Raw genomic sequence first — 25,269 nt, 5'->3', positions numbered from 1 at the left:
TTTGATGGACGTATAATCTTCATACACCGTCATTTAAATCTCCGACTCCGTCTCACTGAAGTGTAGCGCTCTATTTTTCGCGGCGATCTATTGTGAATGTCTTTATGTACATGCTGGAGGTAATCCAGCATTACCTCCTGATGTGATGATGATCTAATCAACAGGTGGAAAACTGTGGGAAATGTACTTTGTCTTTAGAGTGATGTATATTTTCCCAGAGGAGAACCCCCATTTGAGCAGTGTTGCCGTCTTAATGTTTATCAAGGAGAATATTTACATTTTTGGAGCTTTCTCTTATTTGTCTCCGCTAAATTGTTTAAAGCAGATGATAAATATGCAAAGATATTATATTATTTAAAAAGAAATAAAAATCATTTCCAAAACATCTATTTGTAAAACTTGTTTCTGTTGGTTTGCGGAGTGATTTTTCCCATATTAAGGGATTATATAGGAAAAATCAAAACACAAAGAAAAGCAGTTTCACTTACATAACAACATAACATAACACCATTTAAAAACCAAACAAATAAGATCGAGACAAAGGAATTAGACATTCACTAATCACAGATGTAGAGAGGAGACAGTACTATACTCGTTTTTTCACAGCATCCTCAGGCTTGGAGGAATAACTGATTGCTCTCCCTCTGAACTTTTAGATATGGGCCTTTTTTGCATTGCAACAAGAAGGAAGGTCCTCTAATTGTATTCTTATTTTCATGCCCCCCCCTCAAACTAATGCAGGACAACAGGTCATCAAACTGGGTCACAGAGAGACAGAAGGAGCGCTCAAACCCTCCGTCGTTCTGACGCAGCTCCTGCAGTCGATGGCGGACCTCACCGTTCTGACAGAATCTCTGAATGATCTCATGAACCCAGACATGGAGACGACGTTACCAGAGCTTTCTTTTTTAGAGCTCTTCAAAATAAATAAAACTGATTTATCAATATGATGCGTGTCTTCTGTGCGATGAGGCTGAAAACTATGGACAGCAGCTCCTCCCACTCCTGTCTGGGCATCAAAACAGATGCGGGAAGACTTTAATTCTCAGTGTGAACACAGCAGAAGTCTGGACCCACCGTAAAGGGGCAGTCTCAGACTGCAGCAGCTGCTGATTGTTATGATCCTCTTTTGATCGGTTGTAAAAATGTTCCCACTGGTCTTTTAATTATGAATATGCTGTTTATACCGGAAAAAAATCCCCTTAAGCCTTCACTGATCCCATCATCCCTCCTGCTGGCTTACAGCCCCTCACAGTCCCATGCTAACAGTAGCAGTGCACTAAAATAATCAACCAATATGGAGCTATCCAGCCGTACAGTTTGGATCCAGATTCCAGCTCAGACCAGGATAACAAAGACGTACATGGATCTGTTTGTCTACAAGTGAAAGCATCAGAATGGAGCAGAGCAGGGAGCTTGTGGCCCACCAATGCAGGTTCAACGCCATAACTGAGAGCTTTTTTCATCTGCTCCTGATTCATTACGATTTGAATAAAGAAACACTCAGGAATGCAGTTTTAATCTTAAATTCTTTTCCATGTCCTCCATCAGGAGATAAATGCTACAAGAATGTGTTAAAAACACCAAAGACACCATTTTCAACGGAGTGAACAGATTCAACTCCTAATATTTTCTTAACAATTCTGACAAGAAAAGAATGGTGAAAACACTGATGTGCTGGAAGTACAGTGATCATTCTGGCCAAATGTTTGATACAGGAAAATAAAGTGTGAGAAAATAAGACAAGACCAGATTTGGAAAGTATATGGGCAGCAGCAGGGGTCAGGGGTCAGGGGGAGTTCATGCCTGGACAGATCTGTTTTACTTTTAGGATCAACTCAATGTTAGACTGTTAATCACAAAGCTGTGGGGTGGCTGTGCAGCAGCATATTGTTTAATGTGTAGTTTCAGTTCAACATTAACAGTAACATTGCCTCAGCAGCATCACACCACAAATTAATCCATTCATTGCAATGCCGTAAAATAACACTAATCGGTTTTATGGTTTACTTTACTACTCCGTTTTACTTTGATATTTTTAAAGTGCCATTTAAATTGAGTAGTAAACTCGTCACGGCATATTTTACAGTTTTGATTATGATGCATTTATCCAGCTGATGGATGCTGAAAAGGAGAGGACTTTAGCAGACTGAGAGTGATGCCTAACAGCTGCTGATGAGCGAGGAGTGACGGGCAGCCATGGAGCCTTGCCCCTTCAAAGACCAACAGTTGTTATCTGTAAGGGACAATCTGCTTTTCGTTTTTAAACATTAATCATTAAAAAACTTGGGGAACCATGTTTACTGGGTTAGTGACAGTTGTGAGTCTTTTTCTCTCCTGAAAACAAACTTGTTTTATGGTGCGGACAGACTGTTTTTTTTCCTTGTCCTGTCCAACATCTGAGCAGAAGGATGAGAGCTGAAGGCCTTTTGTGTTGGACGGGTTTTACTGTTCCAATGAGGGGTTATGCATCTTCTGACAGCCAAGGTGTATATCTGTAAACACCCCTTTTTGTTTTTTTACTGTTTTTCATTTATGCATACATTTTTTTGTTTTAAATATAAATTTATTTTTTCTACAGAGGGAGGAGAGAGAGGGGCAGACTGTTTTTTTTTAACCAAAGTAAAGTACGAGTCATGATGATGGAAGTAAATATGTTGCTTTAAAGTCTGCATGAAGACACTGTGTCACTTAAACACAATGTGTAAGTCATGTGAATTGTAAAAGTCACATGTGTAGCTTGATATTTTTATTATTTTTTTACCCTTTATTTGGGCCTGAGTACAGTTTCTCCAAGGTACACCAACAACCAAAAATGTAAAAAATGAGAAACTCTGTCGTCTGTATTGATGAACAGTCATTCCACAATCTCACATGCATCTTTTTTGTAATAACTGAGGCCCCAAGAGCTTAAAGTTCCAGCTATTTTTCCCAAAAGTTGTGATAGTATAGTACAAATAATGTTTTATTTATTGAAATGTTTTTCAACAAATAATGTTTTATTTATTGAAATGATTTTGTTTATGCCAAAGCAATTGTAAATTTTGAACAATTATAAGTGGCACAATCATTCTTATAAAAATGCCTTTAACCCTTGTGCTATCCTTGGCACTTTAACATTGGGAGTTGGGTCATCTAGACCAGTGTTTTTCAACCTTTTTTGAGCCACGGCGCACTTTAACCCTGACAAAAATCCCGCGGCACACCAGCATCCCAAAAAAAAAAAAAAGCAGAAATTCATGGTTTGTATTGATCGACAGATCCCTCCCCCCCCCCCCCCCGCGCGCAATCTCACGTGGATTTTTGTGATAATTGTGGCAGAAAAAGCAGGAAGTTGCGGCTGTTTTTTCTAAGAGATGAACCACCAGCTAAAGACGAGCTCTAGCTGGTATTTTTGTTAGAACTGAGCGACTTTATCAGCAGAATTAAGAACAAGGAAGTGAAGACTTTAACCACTTCTGATTGGTCAGACTGATGACATGTGATCAAGTCTTCAAGAATGATTGGCGGAGACAGTTAAAGGGGCGGGACTTTTCCTGACACAGTTATGGCTGCAGCTAAATCGCGGTACCGTGATTCTTATCAAAATGTCTTTAATAGAATTAAATAAACACAAAGAAAAAGTAATTTTAAGATCTTTTATATTCCTAACTCCTCAGTGTTTTATCAGGGCCTGTTTGGATGAACAAAGAGCCGATTTCCTGGAGATGGAAAATGTTTTTAGATCAGTTAATGAGGGCAATTTCTCCACGGCGCACTTGACCATCTCCCACGGCACACTAGTGTGCCGCGGCACACTGGTTGAAAAACACTGATCTAGACCCACTAGACAGTGCTCTGAAGCTTTTTTCTTCAATGATTTGTGATCTTCACTGGTGTCCATGGATTACATGAAATCTTTCCACCTTTATCCACCTTTGTCATGGTAGGGAGAACACGACAATGTAAGATTGGGGTCATCTGGACCCCATAGGATAGCACAAGGGTTAAGAGAATAAAAAAAACACAAAATTACACAGGTGTTTTTAGCATTCACTGTATATGGGAACTGGAGTGAGTGGCCCCTCCCTCCCTGGCATTTCAAATAGGAAGTAAGAAGCCAAAATGTCATAAACCTTTACTGAGAATTAAAAAGCTGTTAATTAGTCACCCTATTTGTCAAAAATAACCATTCTTGTTCTGATAAATCTTTTAATGCATGTCTTTGATGATCCTATTTTTGTTTTTTCCATAATATCTTTTAAGTAGTGCAGGTTATTCAACTTACAAACTGGCCAATCAAAAGCCTAAATGAAAGTAGATTCTTTGTAACCTGCTTTCAAGTAGTATGGGTGTGGGCTTCTGACAAGCTCACTCCTGATTGGTGAGAGTGGTTGCCATAGAAATGATGACTCAGATCGACTTAGACTAATCACTGCTCACTGAGGATGGCGGCAGCCATTTCATGAAAAAATGACGACCGAATTGACGTCATTTGGTTGGGCCTGGAAGGAAGTCCTTTTCTATGGGTGATGTCACACTAAGTCGCTCCAGTTCTCATAAACAGCCAATGATTCTTGGTTCACACTCACAAAGCAAACAGACAATTAGCATCAAATAACGTACTCGTGTCACATGCAAAAGTTAGCCTCCTGCAGGTGAAAACATTTTTCTACCCCTGGAAAAAGAAAGTTTGCTACAAATTTTACTCAAAGACCCGGCTGGGTTCTTTCTTGTTTGCATGTTCTCCTTGTTGGTGTATGGGTTTTCTCCAGGCACTCCAGCTTCCTCCCATCGTCCAAATACAGGATTTTTATTTAATACATTATTTTTTTTGTATAAGCTTTGGACTTTGCGGAGTAAAAGAAGCCATTCCAAGCGATCGGGCCCTTTGCGTTGTCTTATAATTTCTGATAACGCAGAATGTTCCCTTCCATAATAGATAATTGTGACAAATTAAAATTGAGATTAACAGTTACAAAAAAAGAAGCACAACTTTGTCTGTAATTAATCACTAATAAGGTGATAATATGACTTCCCCTAGTTGTCCTTGCACGTCAACATGCTTTCTGTTTGCAAGTTCCTCCGTTTTTTGCTTTGTGAGACTTAAATAACACAAATGACACATGTGACTTTGGATTCTAGAACTACAGTTACACGTTTGTGTAGCAGAGCATAGATTCACACCGTAAAGCATCATACTTCCCCCCATATCAAGCCCTGGACTGCATCTGTTTGTCACTGTAGGGTGTCTCTGTTCACTGTGGCAAAGCTTATGTGTGAGCTTTTAATTGCCAATCACCCAGCACTTCCATTCAAATGGTGATTACAATCCTCCAGTGAGAAGTCCGTGTCCCATCTCCGTTTAGAGGAGAATGCTGTTATCCTATTGGTCCTCAAATGTATCTTCGTGCCTCAGAGACACACTTGGGCAGACTTGTCAGTGCTGCATGTTAGAGTCCCAGAGCCCCTTTTTGCAATGGTGCCTCAGTCTCACGCAACGCTTGGCTAACAGAGGTCAAAGTGCATCAGGATGCACAAGAGAGAGAGTGCAAACAAGAGAAAACAAATGTGGGAGTAAACTGGAGAGTCTGAGAGCGCAAAGGCAAAAGAGTGAATGATGGTGGACATAAATGCAGCTCACACATAATACTAAACAAACAATGCATCCAGTAGCTCCACGTTCGCCTACATACAGCCCATGTTATCACTGCATCACTGAATTCTCCTAAAATGTCTAAAGGAAATACATGAAAGCTTCCTACATGTGTGGTCCTTTACTATTTAACATCTGATACACTTAAAGAAACAGTGTCCTACATTACTTCTTAAAGTTTACTTTAAAAAATGTACATTAAACGTAATAAGTTGCTTCCTAATGTTCTTTTCTTGGTTGATTTCTTTTCATTTGGATCAGATGTAGACGATTTAGGGAACCTTTTTTGAGACATAAATCCTCTGGGATCATGCTGCCAATGGCCTTCAGGGTTTCCTTCAATGATTGTCCTTTTCTAGTGTTTAATGGCTTTGAAATAGCATCACTTGGAGGAATAATGTTACACATGGGGCACAAGAAGGCCCGGCTTCATCACAAATCAAGGCCCGGTTTTAACCAGCCCCACTATGTGGAGCGGGCCGATTAGAAGGGGGGACAGATCTGGGTGTGCTGAGTGTTTGCGGTGTCACATCCCTCCAACCCCCTAACCATGCTATTATCATACCAGTTCATCAATTTATATATTTATATTCAGCTAATATGTTTTATAAGTTTCATGGTCAATGCTCTTCCTGACACTACCCTGTGCTTTTACCGGGCTTGGGACTGGCACAAGGACACTGGTTTCTGCCCTGTTGAGGCTCCATTTATCTTTTACGTCCTTTACAGCAGTTATCTGCCTTCATCCAGTAGAAACGTATTTTAGTGAGGTTTTCTTTGTTGAAGTTTGTTTTACAGCTCTCAGTAAAAAAAAAAAAGTCCCTAATCATTTTATAAGCTTTCTTTTACCTTGTGAGACAGAACGTAGCATCTATTCTGAGAACTTCTCTTCCAGACCAAACTGCTGTAATATTTTCATCGCCTGCCTTCTTCGATGCAGACAGCTGATGGCTCCATCTCCTGCTTTAGCCCTTTAGGTCATCTGGTGAATTACTGTAAATACATTTCTTGTTCTTTATGCTTGCTACATACGTTTTACAGTCAGATACTTAGGGTCAAATAAAAGACCTTTTTTACAGTGTATGGAGCTCTACTTGTGTGTTGTAGCAAAGTTCATCATGAAAGAGCAGCTGTTGTTACTGATAGTTCCTTTTGACACAAATAGAGATCGGAGAAGATCGGAATTTTTATTATTTGAATTTTCATCATCTGACTGGGAAAGACTGGAAAAAGAAGCCAAAAAATTACAAAACTTAGGAACAAACACAATTTAGAAGGACCTATAAGTTTTTTCTAGCTTTCTTATAAAGTAAAATTAATTCTGTGATAAGGCATGGCTATTTTAATAGCAGGGCACAAAGCAATAGAGGGGTTACAAATGATGTCACACAACTTCCTGTCCACCATGCTGGACTGGAAGCCAACTTTGACAACCTCTAACAACACATCAACGCTGTAGGATGAGCTCATTGATTTAAATATAAGGCTCAACAATGGTCAAAACCTATAGGGATTATGGTTGCCACAGCTGGAAAAATTGTAAATTTTGATTGTGGATATTATAAAATTATCTGCAATCATCAGGGAAAAACAACCAAAAAGTTGTCTACAGCAATGGGTGGAATACCTGGAGACTATCATAAGAAGATTCTGGCGAATCTACCAATTTGCTCTGATGATTTTGTCAAAGGTCAGTTAATATTTGTAAACTTTAGCTTATGTTATTAATGGTATTATTGCCAAGTATTGGTTGCTTACATGTTAATCTGATTGGCCTTAGTCATATTAGAATGGGCGATGCATGTGTGTGCATGTGCGGTGTACTGGAGTGCTTAGTGTTGTGAGCACATGTATGCTGAGCAGCAGCACTAATTTTTTGTGTCCCTTTCGGCGTGCAAATCTGCAAAGACCACTCACCCGGGCAGTGACTACTGCAATGCCCGGTTGGGAAATGCCGTAGCGACACACAAACCCATCCTGATGTGAAATGATTATGCACCTCTACTCCCTTGTATGCACGCATCTCCTGCATTTTGCATTTTGGGTTCAGTAACAGAAGATAATTTACTAGGTCAAGATCCGTTATTTCTTGCAAAGCAGCTGGTTGCACCGTAATTTAGCCTTTCTTTAAGCAGTAAGGATCTATCGAAATTTTACTGATAGGTTTCAAGATCTCCGGGCCATAACTGCTGTTGGTTTTTTATCCAATTTCATGTTCATTTGCACTTAGTTCTGCCATTGCCCTTCAGCTTCGCCCTCCAGCATGGCGGTTGGCCGATTACCGATAACATCATTGCAACGTCTCTTTAGGGAGAATGGTCAGATAGTAACTTCCCTGTTGTGATACACAGCGAATGCTGCACCTTGTTGGGTAAAGACAAAGATGGATACACATGCAACGAGCTGCAAAATGATGCAAAACTCCATGCAATAGTCTGACTGAATGACAGACTTTTAGATCGGGCTGATCCTAACCAAATGTGTTCTATCTGAATTTGCTGGTTGTTGACATAACCCGACACATCTAAAGGTAAAAGTATTTTTTAACATCCTTTAAATTTAAAATCTCAGTACTTTAAAGCTTTCCTGATTTGAAATCTAATCCCAAAGTCATGTTGTAATGCAGAAGAAACAGCTGTTGAAATGAATCTTAAATGATGTTTCACCCCAGCGTAACATTCCAGCATATGAGCAAGATCATTATATTTAAGCTGCTTTAGGTCCCTGCTGTTTCAGTGCATCAACTGTGTCCTATGGTTAAGTGCACCATTTAGAACTGTGCATTAACTAGCAAAGGAAAACAGTAACAGTGTTGGCTTCATTGTGTGGTTGACAATCACAGAGAATGAGCCAAAAAAAGTTTACATGTTTTTCTCTCCTGTTAGTCCAACAATCTTTTTTTTTATTGCTTGTTGTGTTTTAGGGCTTTCTTTTCAGCAGATTCTCACAAAAAATGTATTTAAAGAAGTCACATTGTCATCAAATCACACAGCTGTTCAAGCTTAAAGCTCCACCCCGATAAAAATGGTATTTTTGGTGTTTTTATCATGTTCTTTTGGCATTTTTTTCTGATCATGCAGGACATGTATAAAGAAAATTAAGCTGAAAATTGCATTTTAGAGTATTTATTCAAATCCTCGTGAATCAAGAACAGATGAAAAATACGCTGCAGGTCCACAAGCTCCAAGCTCCAGTCTATTCTGATGCAAACGATGAGATCCTGGCATCTGGCTCCAAACTGTTCTTCAAACTGGATGGCTCCAATATTGCACGTCATATTTTTTTGCATTGCACATTGGGGGTTGTGAGGGCCTGTAAGCTAGTGGGATAGCATGTAAATCTCTGTAATGGGGGGGCGCACCCACAACTCAGAGGGAAATTCCTAATGAACTCCAGCTGCTTTGCCAAAAGAAAGTCCTAGAAAATGACAGTTTTTTTTATTTTGGCTGAAAATGGCATAATCATAATTAAAAGACCCCTGGGAACGCTTTTACAAAATTTCAAATAATGATTGAAGTGTGACTTTAAATGACTATAGAATAGCCATTTTAGACATTTTTCTAACTCAAATTGGTTTACTTGAGGATCTCAGGGACTACACGTGTGGCCCATGATGTCACATGTGCTGTGACAAAGTAGTTGTATCTACTTGTTACCTGTCTGTCATAGCTCATCGCCTTTAGAAAATTCATGCACAACCACCAAATGTTTAAGACTGGTTTGATTTTGTCATGTTTCTCACCTTCTCTTCCTGGTGCACAAGGAACAAAATGGTGGCCAAGGCCTTTACTTCCTGTTTAATAGTTGGGCACAGGAAGTGGAAAGAATTTGGATTTCTTTGTATACCTTTTGTTGTCATGATTTGAGTTGTTTGTTTGTCTTTATTTGCAGGACTTTAACTGTATGATTTACGAAACATTTCTATCCTTTGTTGTAATATTTCTTTATTGTTTGTTTAAAAGTGGCTTCCTTCCTGGGCGTGGCCAGCCAGTGAACTGGAGCCCATCGAAGAGAAGGAGCTTAGTGTAAAGGGGAGAGCATGTGTGAGCTGTGCAGCCAAGGTGTGAGATCAGCAAATAAAAACCTGGACCTGAACTCAAAAGTCATCTGCCTCCTACGTAAACCTGGCCACTCCACTCTTCGCATTTGGATTTTCTTCAACAGTAAAGCCACGTTCACACCGGCCTCAGCAAGGTGTGTAAATAAGCGGAAATGCACAATTCGGGCTTCCACGTTCAAAACTCTGGCATTCACGTTTTGCTACGCAAGTTCTTGGAAGATTTTCTGGCTCTACGCACAAAATGCGCGACCGTTGAACGCATGTTGAGAGCTAAACCAGGAAAAACCAGTTAGACTGGTTTAGCTGAAGAAAATTCTTTTCCTCTCACGAGGCTCCAGTCTGTTATTGTTTTTTTCTGAAAGTTGTGAGAGCGAAGAGTTTGGCCTCACACATCAGAGCCATCCATCTGTCAGAACAGCTGCCGGTTTACAGTTGTGCTTGGCGACTGTCATCTGAGTGTGTGTGTGTTAAAAGCAAAGACACTTCTGTTGTGCATCTGTTAGGGTTCATTGTTTTCCCTTCTCAGTTAAATTGGAAGAAAAACACTATTCGGCACTTCTGCACTGTCCCTTTGTGAATATGGGCAAAGTATAAATAAAATCAAGAGAAAAAAATAAATCAATAAATACATAATCGTATTTACTTATAAACCCTTTACTTGCTAATGCCTTAGTCATATGCACCTGTACGGGTGTTGTGGCTTTTCTGGGCCCATGAAGGGTCGTAGAGAGGAGTGGCTGAACCTTCAGGGTACCGCAGATGTGTCTTCCACTTCACTTGAGGATCATGCGACCACCCAATAGCAGTGGTCTCCAACCACCACACCGGTACCGGTCCGTGGATCAATTGGCCCCGGGCCGCAGAAGAAATAATTAGTTATGGCTTGTTCTTTTTTTATTTTCTTTTAAGTTTTAACAATCTTTTATTTGAAACGATCTTTTGTTTTGAAAAATAACCAGATTCTGGGCGGAGGCGGAGATGGAAGTCTGGACATCTTTTTTGAGACAGCTGCCCTCGTGACCCGCTCCAGGATGAGTTGTCAGGTGTCGAGGCCGTCCCCGCACACCTGCCGCTGGTTCCCGCACCTGTTCTACATCTGATTAGTCGGCCTTTATAAGTCCTTCTCTTCCTCCGGCCATCGTCGGTTCGTCTGTTCTCCTCTATGGAAGAGACCACTGATCCCCGCTGGTTGAAGCAAGAGCTAAGCAAAGCCAAGTTGAGCAGCTCAAGACTAAGCCACGCCACGCCACGCCACGCCACGCCAAGCAGCTCAAGACCCAACCAAGCTGAGCCAAGCAGCCCCGAACCAAGCAAGGTCCAGCCAAGCTAAGCTGCACAACACCAAGTCAAACCAAGCCAAGCCGAACCAAAGCAAACCAAACCAAGCAGCTCAAACACGAGCCAAGCCCACCACTTTTCAGCCTCGTCTTCTGGATCTTCTGCCAGTTAACTCTCTCAAAGACTCACTCCTCTTCTCAATAAATCTGTTTCCTGTCTGCATTTGGGTCCAGCTTATTCAAAACCTGACAGAACGAACCGACCATCATGGACCCAGCAGGCACGGACCCTGTGAATCAGACTCTGTCATCCCACGCCACCACCATGGATCGACATGAGCATATGCTCCACAGCCTTTCAGAAAATCAACAGGCCATCACACAACAGTTAACCCAGCTCCAGACTCTGCTCCAGACTATTGCTGATTCATCACGCTCACCTGCCTCCGCTGCTCCGCCGCCTCCGGCTCCTCCAAGTCTTTCATCCCAGGTCCAGGAAGCCAGAATTCCTAATCCGGATCCTTTTTCTGGAACCTCCGACCATTGCAGAGGTTTCCTCCTCCAGTGCACCATGGTGTTTTCACAGCAATCCAGCATGTACTCATCTGATGAAGCCAAGATCGCCTACGTGACCGGGCTGTTACGTGGCCGTGCTCTGGAGTGGGCCGAAGCATTTTTAGCGAACCAGAGCTCAGCTGTGTTATCTTTCCAGGACTTCATGAGCCAGTTTAAACTAATATTCGAGACACCAGAGAAACATCACGATGTGTCCCGGAAGCTGCTGGCTTTACGTCAAGACAAACGGTCCGTGGCTGATTACTCTGTGGACTTCCGCATTTTGGCCACGGAAGCGGGATGGGACTGTAGAGCACTTCAGGAAGTATTTTTCAACGGGTTGAATGACGCCATAAAAGATGAACTGTTGCATTATGACAAACCTGTCTCCCTGGAAGCTCTCATTTCTCTTTCTATCAGAATCGACAACCGCCTTCGAGAGCGCCGCCCTACCCGGAACTACAAGTCCCAGCCGTCCTTTCCGAGAACTACGTCACGCCAGGAAACGCCCTCCTCGAGTTTTTCGACGTATCAGCCCGCGGTTTCATCTGCATCCACTGAAGAGCCAATGCAGTTGGGGAGGACACGTTTAACGCCAAAGGAAAGGCAGGAACGATGGACACGAGGTGAATGTTTCTATTGTGGCAGCAATGCTCATCAGGTGGCTGTCTGTCCTGTGAAACCAAAAGACAGAGCCCTTCAGTGAATATGGGGACACTGAAGGGCGCAGGGTTTCTAAATCACACCCCACCCAAGACTGAATTTATGGTCTCCCTGTCGTCTGGTTCATGGTCTCGTTCGGTGTCTGCTCTCATTGACTCGGGGGCTGAGGGGAATTTTCTCAATGAGGGCCTGGCCCTCGAGGGGGGATTAAAACTCATCCCTTTGGACCCTCCTTTGAGGGTTAGTGCTGCTAATGGGCAACCCCTTGCAGTCATCCAACACCAAACGGCTCCTGTTCTCCTATTTGTTTCTGGCAACCATGTCGAAACCCTGCAGTTTTATGTCTTTCAGGCTACTTCCAGTCAAATAATATTGGGACGCCCTTGGCTTTGTCTCCACAACCCACACATTGATTGGCAGTCTAACAACATCATGAGTTGGAGCCCCTATTGTCACGCCACTTGCCTTCGCTCTGCTTACCCTGATCAGCCCAGGTCTTCGCCCTCTCTTGACTCCCCAGATCTGTCTGGCGTCCCCTCCATCTACCATGACCTTTCAGCGGTCTTTAGTAAACAGAAGGCTTCAGCTCTTCCTCCCCATAGACCGTATGATTGCCCTATTGAGCTTATCCCAGGTGCCACTTTGCCGAAATCCCACCTCTATAGCCTCTCGAAACCGGAGCTCCAGGCCATGGAGTTGTACATCAAAGAATCCCTGGCAGCTGGCATAATCCGACCATCTTCCTCTCCACTGGCTGCAGGTTTTTTCTTTGTTGAAAAGAAGGACAAGACTCTCCGCCCTTGTATTGATTACCGGCAACTCAATAAAATCACTGTCAAAAATAAATACCCTCTACCTTTATTAAACTCTGCATTTGAATACCTCCAGGGTGCTGCGGTATTCAGTAAGTTGGACCTCCGGAATGCTTATCATCTGGTGCGGGTACGGGAAGGGGACGAGTGGAAGACGGCATTTAACACCCCCTTGGGTCATTTTGAGTACCTGGTCATGCCCTTTGGCTTGACTAATGCTCCAGCGGTGTTCCAGGCTCTCGTTAATGACATCTTAAGAGACTTCCTGAACCGATTTGTATTCGTCTACTTGGACGACATTCTCATTTATTCCCCTTCTCTTGAGTCACACTGTCAGCATGTACGCCTAGTCCTTCACAGACTTCTCGAAAACAAACTTTTCGTAAAAGCAGAGAAATGTGAGTTTCACGTCCCCAGAGTGTCCTTCCTGGGCTTCATCATCGAGAAGGGGAGTATGAATATGGACCCAACCAAAGTCGCTGCAATAAGAGACTGGCCCCGACCGACTTCCCGCAAAGATCTGCAACGCTTTCTTGGTTTTGCCAACTTTTACCGGCGCTTCGTGCGCAACTATAGCGGCATCGCTAATCCTCTGACCAGTTTGACATCAAGTAAGACCTCATTCCGGTGGAACCAGGAGGCAGAGGATGCCTTTAACCATCTCAAGGACTTGTTTACCACTGCTCCTGTTTTAGCTCACGCTGATCCCACCCGGCAGTTTGTGGTCGAGGTCGACGCTTCCGATACTGGGGTGGGAGCTGTTCTCTCTCAACGGACCGATGATGGAAAACTCCACCCTTGTGCCTTTTTCTCCCGTAAGCTTTCAGCCTCTGAACGGAATTATGATGTGGGAAATCGGGAGCTGTTGGCCATTAAATTGGCCTTGGAGGAGTGGCGGCACTGGTTGGAGGGGGCTGAACATCCATTTCTGGTGTGGACAGACCACAAAAACTTAGAATATCTCAGTGCTGCTAAGAGACTCAATCCACGTCAGGCTCGTTGGGCCTTGTTTTTCAGTCGATTTAACTTTACCGTTTCTTTCCGTCCTGGATCACGTAATCAGAAGCCTGACGCCCTCTCTCGTTTACATACCTCCAACGACCCTGACTTCCCGGCAGATTCCATTCTTCCTTCCTCATGTGTGGTGGCCAGTCTCACTTGGGAAATCGAAGCGGCCATTCGAGATGCTCTGGTCTCTGACCCCGACCCGGGAGGCGGACCGCCCAACCGCCAATACATCCCTGCAGCAGTTCGGCCCCAGGTGTTGACTTGGATTCATGCGTCTCGTTTCTCTTGTCACCCAGGCTTTCACCGCACCCTCTCCCAGATTCAACGCCGTTTCTGGTGGCCCACCATGGCTGCGGACACTAGGGCTTTTGTGGCCGCCTGTACAGTTTGTGCCACCAACAAGTCCACGCATCGAGCACCCGCTGGTCTTCTCCAGCCCCTACCTATTCCCTCTCGGCCTTGGTCTCACATCGCTGTCGACTTTGTAACTGGTCTCCCCGCTTCTAAAGGAAACACGGTCATACTCACCATCGTCGACCGCTTTTCCAAAGCAGCACACTTTGTTGCCATGTCTAAACTCCCCACCGCTGCTGAGACGGCCAGTGCTCTCTCTCACCATGTGTTCCGTCTCCACGGCATCCCATCTGACATCGTCTCTGACCGAGGGCCCCAATTCACCTCCCAGGTGTGGAGATGTTTCTGTCAAGCTTTAGGGGCTACAGCTAGTTTATCTTCTGGCTTCCATCCACAAACCAATGGTCAGACAGAACGCACTAACCAGGACTTGGAGTCCGCTCTTCGTTGTGTTTGCTCTCAGAATCCCACGACTTGGTCTGATTTTCTCGTCTGGGTGGAGTATTCACATAATTCTCTGGTTTCTTCCGCCACAGGCCGTTCTCCATTTGAGGCCTCCTTGGGATATCAGCCTCCCCTCTTCCCATCTGAGGAGCAGGATTTGGCGGTTCCATCTGTTGCAGCCCATATCCGCCGGTGTCGTAAGGTCTGGACTGCTACCAGACGGTCTTTACTCCGTGCTTCTCAACGCACTAAGACTGCTGCAGACCGTTCTCGTACCACAGCCCCAGCCTATTCCGTTGGCCAAAAGGTTTGGCTTTCTACTAAGGATTTGCCCCTGCTCACTGAATCAAGGAAGCTGTCGCCCCGTTACGTTGGCCCTTTTGTGATTGACTCGGTTATTAATCCTGCTTCCGTCAAGCTTCGTCTTCCCCGTTCCATGAGAGTCCACCCTGTCTTCCACGTCTCCCGTCTTAAGCCTGTGGCGTCCAGTCCGCTGTGCCCTCCGGCCGAGCCCCCTCCGCCCGCCCGGCTTGTGGATGACCATCCTGCCTTTTCTGTCCGTCGCCTCCTGGATGTTCGCCGCCGGGGCCGTGGTTTCCAGTATTTGGTTGACTGGGAGGGCTATGGCCCTGAGGAGCGGTGTTGGGTGCCCCGTTCGTTCATTTTGGATGATGCCTTGGTGCGGGACTTTCGCCGTCTGCACCCTGACCGATTTCGGACGCCGGGTGGCGTCCCTTGTGGAGGGGGTACTGTCAGGTGTCGAGGCCGTCCCCGCACACCTGCCGCTGGTTCCCGCACCTGTTCTACATCTGATTAGTCGGCCTTTATAAGTCCTTCTCTTCCTCCGGCCATCGTCGGTTCGTCTGTTCTCCTCTATGGAAGAGACCACTGATCCCCGCTGGTTGAAGCAAGAGCTAAGCAAAGCCAAGTTGAGCAGCTCAAGACTAAGCCACGCCACGCCACGCCACGCCACGCCAAGCAGCTCAAGACCCAACCAAGCTGAGCCAAGCAGCCCCGAACCAAGCAAGGTCCAGCCAAGCTAAGCTGCACAACACCAAGTCAAACCAAGCCAAGCCGAACCAAAGCAAACCAAACCAAGCAGCTCAAACACGAGCCAAGCCCACCACTTTTCAGCCTCGTCTTCTGGATCTTCTGCCAGTTAACTCTCTCAAAGACTCACTCCTCTTCTCAATAAATCTGTTTCCTGTCTGCATTTGGGTCCAGCTTATTCAAAACCTGACATGAGTGGAATAAGATGGATGGATGGATGGATGGATGGATGGATGGATGGATGGATGGATGGATGGATTCTCTCAGCTACATCACTTGAGCTGTAAAATTGGTCAGGGTAGGAAAAATAACTACATTTGAACGATCTTTTATTCTGACAAACGGTTTTGAAAATCTTCAGGAATCTGTTGATCCCATTTCAGTCACTTGTGTGTGTTGTTTCTTTTTTGATGATCAGAATTTTTTCTTTCTTTGTAACCCTTGTGCTATCCTAGGCCCTGTAACATTGGGAGTTGGGTCATCTAGACCCACTAGACAGTGCTCTGAACCTTTTTTCTTCACTTATTTGTGATCTTCACTGGTGTCCATGGATTACATGAAATCTTTCCACCTTTATCCACCTTTGTCATGGTAGGGAGAACACGTCAATGGAAGGGGGGGGTCATCTAAGATAGCACAAGGTTTAAAAGCGGACAAAAATTAACCATCCCCGGCAACCCACCAAGCCTTTCCGCCGGGCGGCGGTAAAATCCCCAGGGGTTGACCGGTCCGCAGCCACATAAAGGTTTGGGAACACTGACTTAAAGGATGTCATGAAAATGGAAAGGCCCATGCTGTGTGTGATAAATGTGTCATGAATAGGGGTGCAAAGATGAATTGACTTAATCAATGAATCGATTTATATTCCTACAATCCGACTAGATCAATCTTTCTGAGGCAAGTTGTTCATTAAATCGAGGTATAGCATTATATAATTGTCTTAAAATGAAATAAATCTGATGGGATCCCATCGGATCATTCAAAATGAACCATTATTGACTAAGAATAATATTGCCAACCACAAATTATGATATGAACTGAACCATTACAGAAATAAATTGTTAATGGTGAAGTATTTGAAATGATAATGTAAGTTACATGCACTTATGATGTATGGATGATGCTGTCGTACAATTCCCTCATGCTGCACTCTAGTCATTGGTGAGGTGCGAGTGCTGGCTCCTTACCGACTGTATGCAAATACTGTAAACATGGGTGTGCCAGTAGGACACCCATACAAACTAGACTCTGGTAAGACCGTATATCTAGCAGCCAGTTTACACAAACGGAGCACATTTGTTTCTCATAAACAGCCCTTGTGCAGTGCACAGGGTTTAAGCAGATGAAAAAATGAAACATGCCTGTGTGGCACCTACTTCCCCCTTAATTACCCCTGCATGTTGTATAAGTGTTCACTATGACCTGTCACCTGTAGCATGCCCTTAGCCCTTGTGCTATCTTGTGGGGTCCTCCAAGGCACGTTAACATTGGGAGTTGGGTCATCTAGACCCACTAGACAGTGCTCTGAACCTTTTTTCTTCAATGATTTGTGATCTTCACTGGTGTCCATGGATTACATGAAATCTTTCCACCTTTATCCACCTTTGTCATGGTAGGAAGAACACGTCAATGGAAGGGAGGGGTCATCTGGACCGCAATGGTTAGACAAAAATGCGCATAAAAAATGTTTGCTGTACACGCTCACTGAGTGGTTAAAGATCTTAAAATTTTCTGACAGCCTGTATCCACCAATAGTGCTAGAATCCTGGTCTCATCCTCACACCTGCCACATATCTACTAATCAGCCTGCAGCCTGTATAAGGACCCATCGCCCTTCAGCTGCTTCATGCGGTTGAGTACTGACTCCTGAAGCCGAGTCTTAAGTCAAGCTCCATGCTAAGTGCCTCATACTTTTCGCAAGCTAATCCACTTTTATTCTGCCTCTTTAGGGATAACCACCAGCTCCACCTTCACCCTTGGTCACCCATCGCCATTCATCTGAACACCAAGCGCTACTCTTCAGTCGTCCATTCTCCCACCAGACCGGCGGTTCTCCATTCAGTCAGCTGTCCAAGCCACGAACCATCCACGCCAGAACTCTCCACCACCACTGGGACTCAATAAAACACTATTAATTCATCCACTTTCTGTCTCTGTCCTGCTTCTGGGTCCAGCCTCGTTCACCCTGACAATAGGGGGTTGTTTTGACTAAGCTGCATTTTTACTTAACACAGAAAACAATTCAAATGTCAAACATATGCAGCATCACCTCACATAGTCTCCATGCCATTCACTGTAGAGTACAGTTTTTTGCTTAGAGCAAATTACTTCTTTTTTGTTGAACCATACTTTACATTTCAAAATTGCACTTGTCTGCAAGTTTCTTTGGAAAAGGCTAGCCAGGCATCTTTCCTGAAGCAACAGGAAACACTCTTTGACGCATCAAAAGCAAACAAGGAAGAAAAAAAGATTACCTTGTAAAGTACAGATGTTTTTGTGGGAGAGAATCTGCAGGTTGGCATGGATGAGATGCACAGACATGTCTGCTTCAGCTGTACCTGGCAAACATAAGAACCCGACACACCTAGGTTATATCACAGCAGCTTTTAAATCAAATGCCAGTTACAGCGTCTAACTGATAGCACGCCTGGGTTTGTGAACCCTGCAGAGATCTGTGTCGCTCACACTAGATAGTTTGGGAATCACGAATCGGAGAAAGTTTCTGCAGACATTGCTTCAAGTTGCAAAACCAACCTTCCACTCGTGGCACATTTCACACAAAAAAAAACAAAAAACAATCAGTTTTCCAAACAGCTGTATAGTCAGCAGACGGCTTACTTTTTCTGGATGAATCTGAAGAACCCCCTGAGGAAAGCAGCATTTTTCCAAGGATGTCCAAACTGTCGCCGCCCCTCTCTTCGTTTTCACACACTGACGGCTGAGATGGGAGAGCGCCGCGCTCCTACATAGAGGCAGGGTAATTGGCTCGAGATGATGGGCCATAAACATACATCAGAGGGGCAGCGAAGCACCGAGCGGAGAGCTAACTAAGGCTCTCTCTGCCGCGCGCCGCTTGTTTGTCATACAGACGCACACACTCTCATTGTCTTCCTTTCCCTTGGATATTCACGCTCTCTGAGCACAAGGGCTGGCCCACCACTATGACAACAGAGAGGAATAAACCCAGCCCCTCCTTTGAATTCATCACCTCAAATGCACACTGGCAAACCGTACACACAATCCTTCCAGGACCTATTCACTGTTTTTGTGGCATCGAGACCAGCAGACGAAGCCTCTCCTCAACCATTATTGTCCAGTGATGTATAATAGCTCTGCTCATTGGAAATGCATCATCACCATAACAGATTGGATGCCCTCTGTCTCACCATTACTACCGGCTCAGAGTGGTGGGTTCTAGCCTATCCACTCCTGTGGTGCTATCGCAGCGGTGCAGACTTCCCTTCCATTACCATACCACTTCTGTCATAATAGGCGAGAGATCCTTCCAGTCATGACCGCAGCTCTCTGAGAGGAGGGCAGTCGGGTCAGGCGGTTTCTTCCAAAAAAAGAAAAAAAGAAACCCCACAGATACCAGAGAATTCTTTCTCTTTTCCCTAGCTTTACGTATGAAGACCCTTTTTTTGTCTTTTCTATTCAAGCTTTGGGATCATTCTAACTTTAAAGTACGTTTCCAGTCATTTTGGCAACTGTTTTGGAACATCTCAAGTTGCTCTCAGAGAATAATATAGACTAATTATTACAAAATATTGGATGTCCTTCTCTCTGATGCTTTAGTACCAAGATGAGATTTCATCAATAGAATCCATTTCTGTCATCTGATCCTGTTTCTTTTTTTTTAATGTGGATTTCTGAGAAAATTGGTAGCATGCAATCCTGTCCACTCTCCCAGCAGACAGAAACTTCAAGGGGAAGAGTAAAAGTGATGGCAGGGAGGCTGAGAGACACGGGGGGATCCAGGAGGTGCTCTCATTACTCAGAAAGGCACCAGAGGCCACAGGAAACGGCTCACTTCGTTTTTCTTGTCAAACTTAGGCTGGCTTAATGGCGTACTTGCAGCGAGGGGTGAAACAAATGGATGGCGTGGCCAGGCTAAGACGTAAAATGAGAGTTGATCATGATAGTGGCAGCTAGACTCCATTGTTTTCCGTGAAAGACCCCCCGAGTGGCGTAAGCAGCTGAGAGTGTTACAGCTGCAAATAAAAGCCTCATCTTTCAGGAGGCAGACAGCGAGTACAGTAGCGTTAGCTTTCACCGTACAAAATGAAATATGGACTAAATTACCCTCCAACTACAGAGCGGCACAGATGTTGCTATTGTTCCTCCCCATACTGCATCCTCCCAAACAGGCCCTCATTAATGCCTTCATTAGCGGTGCCATCAATACGGCAGTCGGCTGCCAAAAAACCTCGATGTATCCACAACTCATGATGCAAACGTCAATTAATCATCCAACACTCAGCATACCTTGCTCTGATTTCAACCCCAGCTTTGTTTTTTGTTCAAATCACGCACCAGCAATAGCAGAACCTTTCCTTCGATATGTCTGCTGCAGTAAAGTGGCCTTTTGATGATGGAACAAATGATGGGGGCAGGTGTTTCCATACGGTTTAATGTCAGCCCACAGCCTCATTCCACTGCATTTCAATCTCAGGGCATGGCAGTAGGCTGCAGTGTCAGACAGCCCCTTTTGTTCAACTCCTAATTGGGATAATTTATTGTCCTAACAGGCAGAGCAGCTGTAGCTTTACAACGCAGCACCAATTAAGTCCAGATGCTGGTATGAAAAGACGAAGCTGAACGTGACTGGGAGACCAATCGCTGGGATTAATTCAGAACCCACCGAGAGGAGCATGACAAGCTGCGATGAAAGATATTCCTTAATGGATTGCATTATATTCAAGATGTACAGTTTTGTGATCTTGATTGCGATGCGATCACCCAAACATAGTTCTTAATTTGTGATAATTGATCCTCTTTTGAGACATAAAACTAAATGTGTCAGAGAAGTCAGCAGTCAATGCTGACGGCCGGTGTGCATCTGCCTCACCTAAACTTTCAATTTTTGTTCTAGTTTCAGTTGTTGAAGTAGTTTTTTTCCCCACGAAACGGCTCTGACAGGAGACCAGGTGAGCATGAACACACAATCTGGGGAATGTGTGAAAGAAAAATCAGGTCACAGTGGAGATTTCTCCAGGGCAGGGCTGAGCCGCCATACTGCGCTTGGCCCGCCTGCCTCTTCAGTCCGAGCTCTTTAGATCGGGAAACCCCGGGGACAGAAGCAAATGTGAGCATCACTAAAAATGGAAGCAACAGAGTTGCTAACTCAAAGGCAAAACTTTCAGAGTCGCATACAAACACACATACAAACACACACTTCTGTCTCAAAAATGTAAAATTAAATAATGAGAGTCAATAAGCCTCCTTTACACTTGTATTTGTTCCATTTTCAGGGTAAACACTTGTTTGTTACTTACTGGTCGTATCAAACACACTGCTCCTTAACTTGTGTGCTTCATTTAATTTGTTCAAGCCCTGTTAATTTACTGAGAGACTCATAATGAACACAGTGTGCAGCTTTTTCACTGATAAAATATGAAAAAGAAACTTTCATATTAATGTCTTATTTGAATGAAGGTAGGACTGTGCTGCACACAAATGCTACGTTCACACAGGCATGTGTGACTCGCGTCCAAAAACATTCTTTTACCGCGTTCTTGACCGTGTGTTCAGCATATGGAGTTCAATTGGGGGCTATCGCTACCTCTTAGATACCTACAGTTAAAAGAAGCGTGGTGCGGTGTTTCCAGATCTCGCAAATCTTGCTCCAGGCTTTTTTTTTCACAGCTCTATTTCCATGTAAGAAAGACTTAGTGTCATAGAATTCTGTCCAGTCACAAACCGCAGTTTTTAGTGTCTAAATTTACAAACCGTTGGTATTTCAGTCAGACAACTCATGCAGTAAAGAAGATTTATTCCATATTTCTTTTAGCATGGCATAAGGCTCCGTTCAGATACATAAAACAAAGATCTCCATAGAAAACTTTGGACTACCCCTAACGGAGCTCACAGGTGGAAGCTGGGGAGGAGGGTGGGGTGACGAACGCAGAGCTCGTGGAAATGGAAGAAGAGGATTGGACCGCACCTGGAACTTAAGTAGGACGCTGAACAGGTGAGTCGATTAGACTGAACCGCCCACAGGGAGGAGTAACCAGGTAAACGCACTGCTCGAGTTGCCTGCCCGAAATACTTCCAGGGTCGTTCACTTCCTTAAATTAAAGGGAACACCGTCACAGCTAAATCCGAGTTCCTGTTTGGTCAAAGTTTGACCTGGTTTACTGTTCAACACATGTTCAATGTTTTGTACGTAGAGCAAAAAAACAATCTCAAAAATGAGCGTAAGGACCGCTGAATGCAAGAGTTTTGACGCAAAATCCTGATGAGCATGTGTAAGAATGTTTACAAAGACTTTACAAACGTGCGTTGCCGAGGGTGGAGTGAACATAGCTTTAGAGAAAATGAAACGATCCATTGACATTGAAACTCTGATGTATACTAGTGACTCATGAACTAAGAAGAGAAGCCTAGTTTTTTCCCAGAAAAAAGGCTGGACTCTTTAATAGCTGAGAACAAATGAGCATCCTGTCATATTAGACCGATTCTGTTAATGGAATTTTGGTCAAGATACTTTCCAAAACTCTCCTAGTGGAGGTGGTTTGAACACGTCCCACATAAAAGCTTTGGGACGAAACTAGGAGCAAGTCAAATAAAAGCTTCTTTTTTTGTCGGAGAACAGGCACCTAGTGAGAAGTAGTGTGAAGGAATCTTTGCTGAGGCAGTTATTCAAGCAAATCTGTCCAAGACGGATCCAATAAAAATGCTGGATGGAAAATTGATGGATGGCTGGATGGATGGAAAATGTGTTGTCACAATGTTAACAAGCATGGTATCAATATCGAAATCACAGTCACTGTATATAAAAAAAACATCCCCGTCTTTTCTTCCTGTACAGTGTGTAGATATAGTGAAATATTTATAATAGCTGAAGCGGCCACTTTACTTTTTAGCTATTTACTAGGTGCGCAGTGTGCAATGAACTCACTGTTGGATTCCTACCTCTGTACTTGGGTTGTACTTCAATATATGTATTGTACCGAAGAAGAAGAACAAAAAACATGTCTGTTTCACAAATTACATTTTTTTCATTTTGCTAAGGGTTTGCCCCTTAACAAAAAAAAAAAATAACATAAAAAATCATGTGTGTAAGAATCTAAACAGAATATTTGTCCTGTAAACACTGACTTTGTGACTTTCATGTAGAAGTGTTTCAGACTTCATAAAACATGATGAAGAAAACAATTCAACTCTAGCAATAAAGTCTCTATAGTGTTGGCCTCTAGACTGCTGATGTTCTCTGCTCAACTGTCCCACTTTTACATAGAATCTCAGCTGGAGATGGTGTTCATGTTGGACATGTAGCAAAGCTGCAGACAGAACACTTTTTCTTTAGTTTGGGTTTTTTCCTGGTCATTGTATTTAACAGCAAACTCCAAATATCTCCACACTGGAGATCTATATGAATATCGGTGGATCATCTTTGAACATTTGCCTCTTGGCCACAAAGCTATTGTTTTTATCTCCGCTCTCCAGGGCTTTCTCTGTTGTTTTAGCATTTGGCAGAAGCAGTAGCCCCTCCCCTCCGGTCCTTGGGGGAGGGGTAACACGATGGTTGTATCTGAATCTTCAATACCAAAATCCAGTACCTTAGAATCTTCCTAGAAGTCTCAGCAAAGAATCTGTGAGCATCAATGCTCAATAGATTGGCAAATAAAGACCACAATGCAAGTTTTCATTTTCTGAACACAGTGGGTTCATTAAAAAGCAGAGGTGTGGACTTGAGTCACATGACTTGAACTCGAGTCAGCCTTAACTCATGAATTTGACGACTTTAGACTTGGCTCAGACTTCAACAGCAGAGTTGACTCGGACTTTAGCCCTCTGACTTGGAAAGACTTGCTATTTTCCCCAGAATCTAAGATTTAAAAAGTATGTTGACATAAGCAGTGTGTCATTGGCTGCGGTCCATGTCTCTCTGTGCGTGCATCTTTGGCACAACATTCTACATTTACTTCTTTAACCCTTGTGCTATCCTTGGCACTTTAACATGGGGAGTTGGGTCATCTAGACCCACTAGACAGAGCTCTGAACCTTTTTTCTTCAATGATTTGTGATCTTCACTGGTGTCCATGGATTACATGAAATCTTTCCACCTTTATCCACCTTTGTCATGGTAGGGAGAACACGTCAATGGTCATCTTGACCCCATAGGATAGCACAAGGCTTACAGGTTTTTAGTATGCATGTGTGGATGTGTCTGTATTTTGGTGCTTCACCTTTTAATCATCCTCACCTGCCATCATGAGATGTAGTCTAACAGTTAAAAATATTTGTCCCCTAATCTGTTGTATAAGTGCAATTTAAATCTAGGATTCTAATCAATTTAAATCTACATATACTCTAAATCTCTGTATTCTGTGTAGTCCCTGTTCGGTTACGGTATGTAAAACTTTGTGCACAACTTTGCAAAAAGAAGAAAATGGCTTTTTTTTTTCTTAAACCAGCACCATGGCCATCTTAAGCATTATTTTTTGACATTTTCTTTGTCTTTGGAAACTGCTGTTCTTCGATAGCTGTTGTGAGGATTTAGGCATTACTGTCATTTATCATTTTTATTCACCATTATAAAAATAAATTGATCAAAATGAAGTGATTTTTTTTGTTGTTGCAGACTCTTCCGGGAAAACAAATTTATAACAGATTTTCTTTCTGGTCATATTTTTTAATACGTTCTGTTACCGTGGTCACTTTATTTGATTTTAGGATGTCTTTACCACCTTCCACAGTTTTTTGATAAACAAAGATTCAAGTTGCCTGAACAGTTATTCCTATCTTATTGAAAAACACCAAATAACTCCTGTGGCGTAGGATCAGTTGGAAACTTGTGAATCCACACTGATCTCACCTCTGCTTGATATCTTGCATCCTTTTGTAAAATAGTTATTGGCTCCAAGGAAAAGGTTAGGGGCTCCATGTAAAAGCTACAAATCCTTTTCTTTTGTTTTGCACTCACACCAAGCCCTCATAAGTCATAATCGGAGAGCCAAGGCCTTCATCTCTGAACTCTGCAGAAATATCAATATGGATTTCGGAATCTCCCTGAAGAAAAGTCCACAGCTAATTAAATCTGTAATTATTTTGTACTGTAAAAACACAGCAAAAGAAGGTAGATAAGAGGGCCTGGGTAGTAAAAAGGAGGGCCAGTTAATCTGTTTTTTTCCCAACAAAGCCAACTAATTGGGTCAGAGCTCCTTATCCTCAAAACGCACAGAGGTT

The 25,269-nt window shown here is 43.5% G+C and overlaps 1 protein-coding gene across 2 annotated transcripts in view; it reads right to left on the bottom strand.

The window, feature by feature from the left end:
• The window catches only part of mgat4c (MGAT4 family member C), a 181,773-nt gene that overhangs the window by 74,829 nt on the left and 81,675 nt on the right, over window positions 1-25,269 (bottom strand). Inside the window, exon 3 of one of the 2 annotated variants that reach the window (XM_020701581.2) lies at window positions 18,333-18,416. The exons of the other annotated variant lie outside the window; for it this stretch is intronic. Coding sequence (XP_020557240.1) covers window positions 18,333-18,380 — 48 coding nt within the window. The 5' untranslated portion in view covers window positions 18,381-18,416. The remainder of the gene's footprint in view (window positions 1-18,332; window positions 18,417-25,269) is intronic. 2 annotated transcript variants of the gene reach the window in all.

This window comes from Oryzias latipes, chromosome 6, assembly GCF_002234675.1.
Source record: "Oryzias latipes chromosome 6, ASM223467v1".
Taxonomy (NCBI): Eukaryota; Metazoa; Chordata; class Actinopteri; order Beloniformes; family Adrianichthyidae; genus Oryzias; species Oryzias latipes.
The sequence above is the reverse complement of the archived record's forward strand: the minus strand, read 5'-3'. Positions and strand labels throughout refer to the sequence as shown.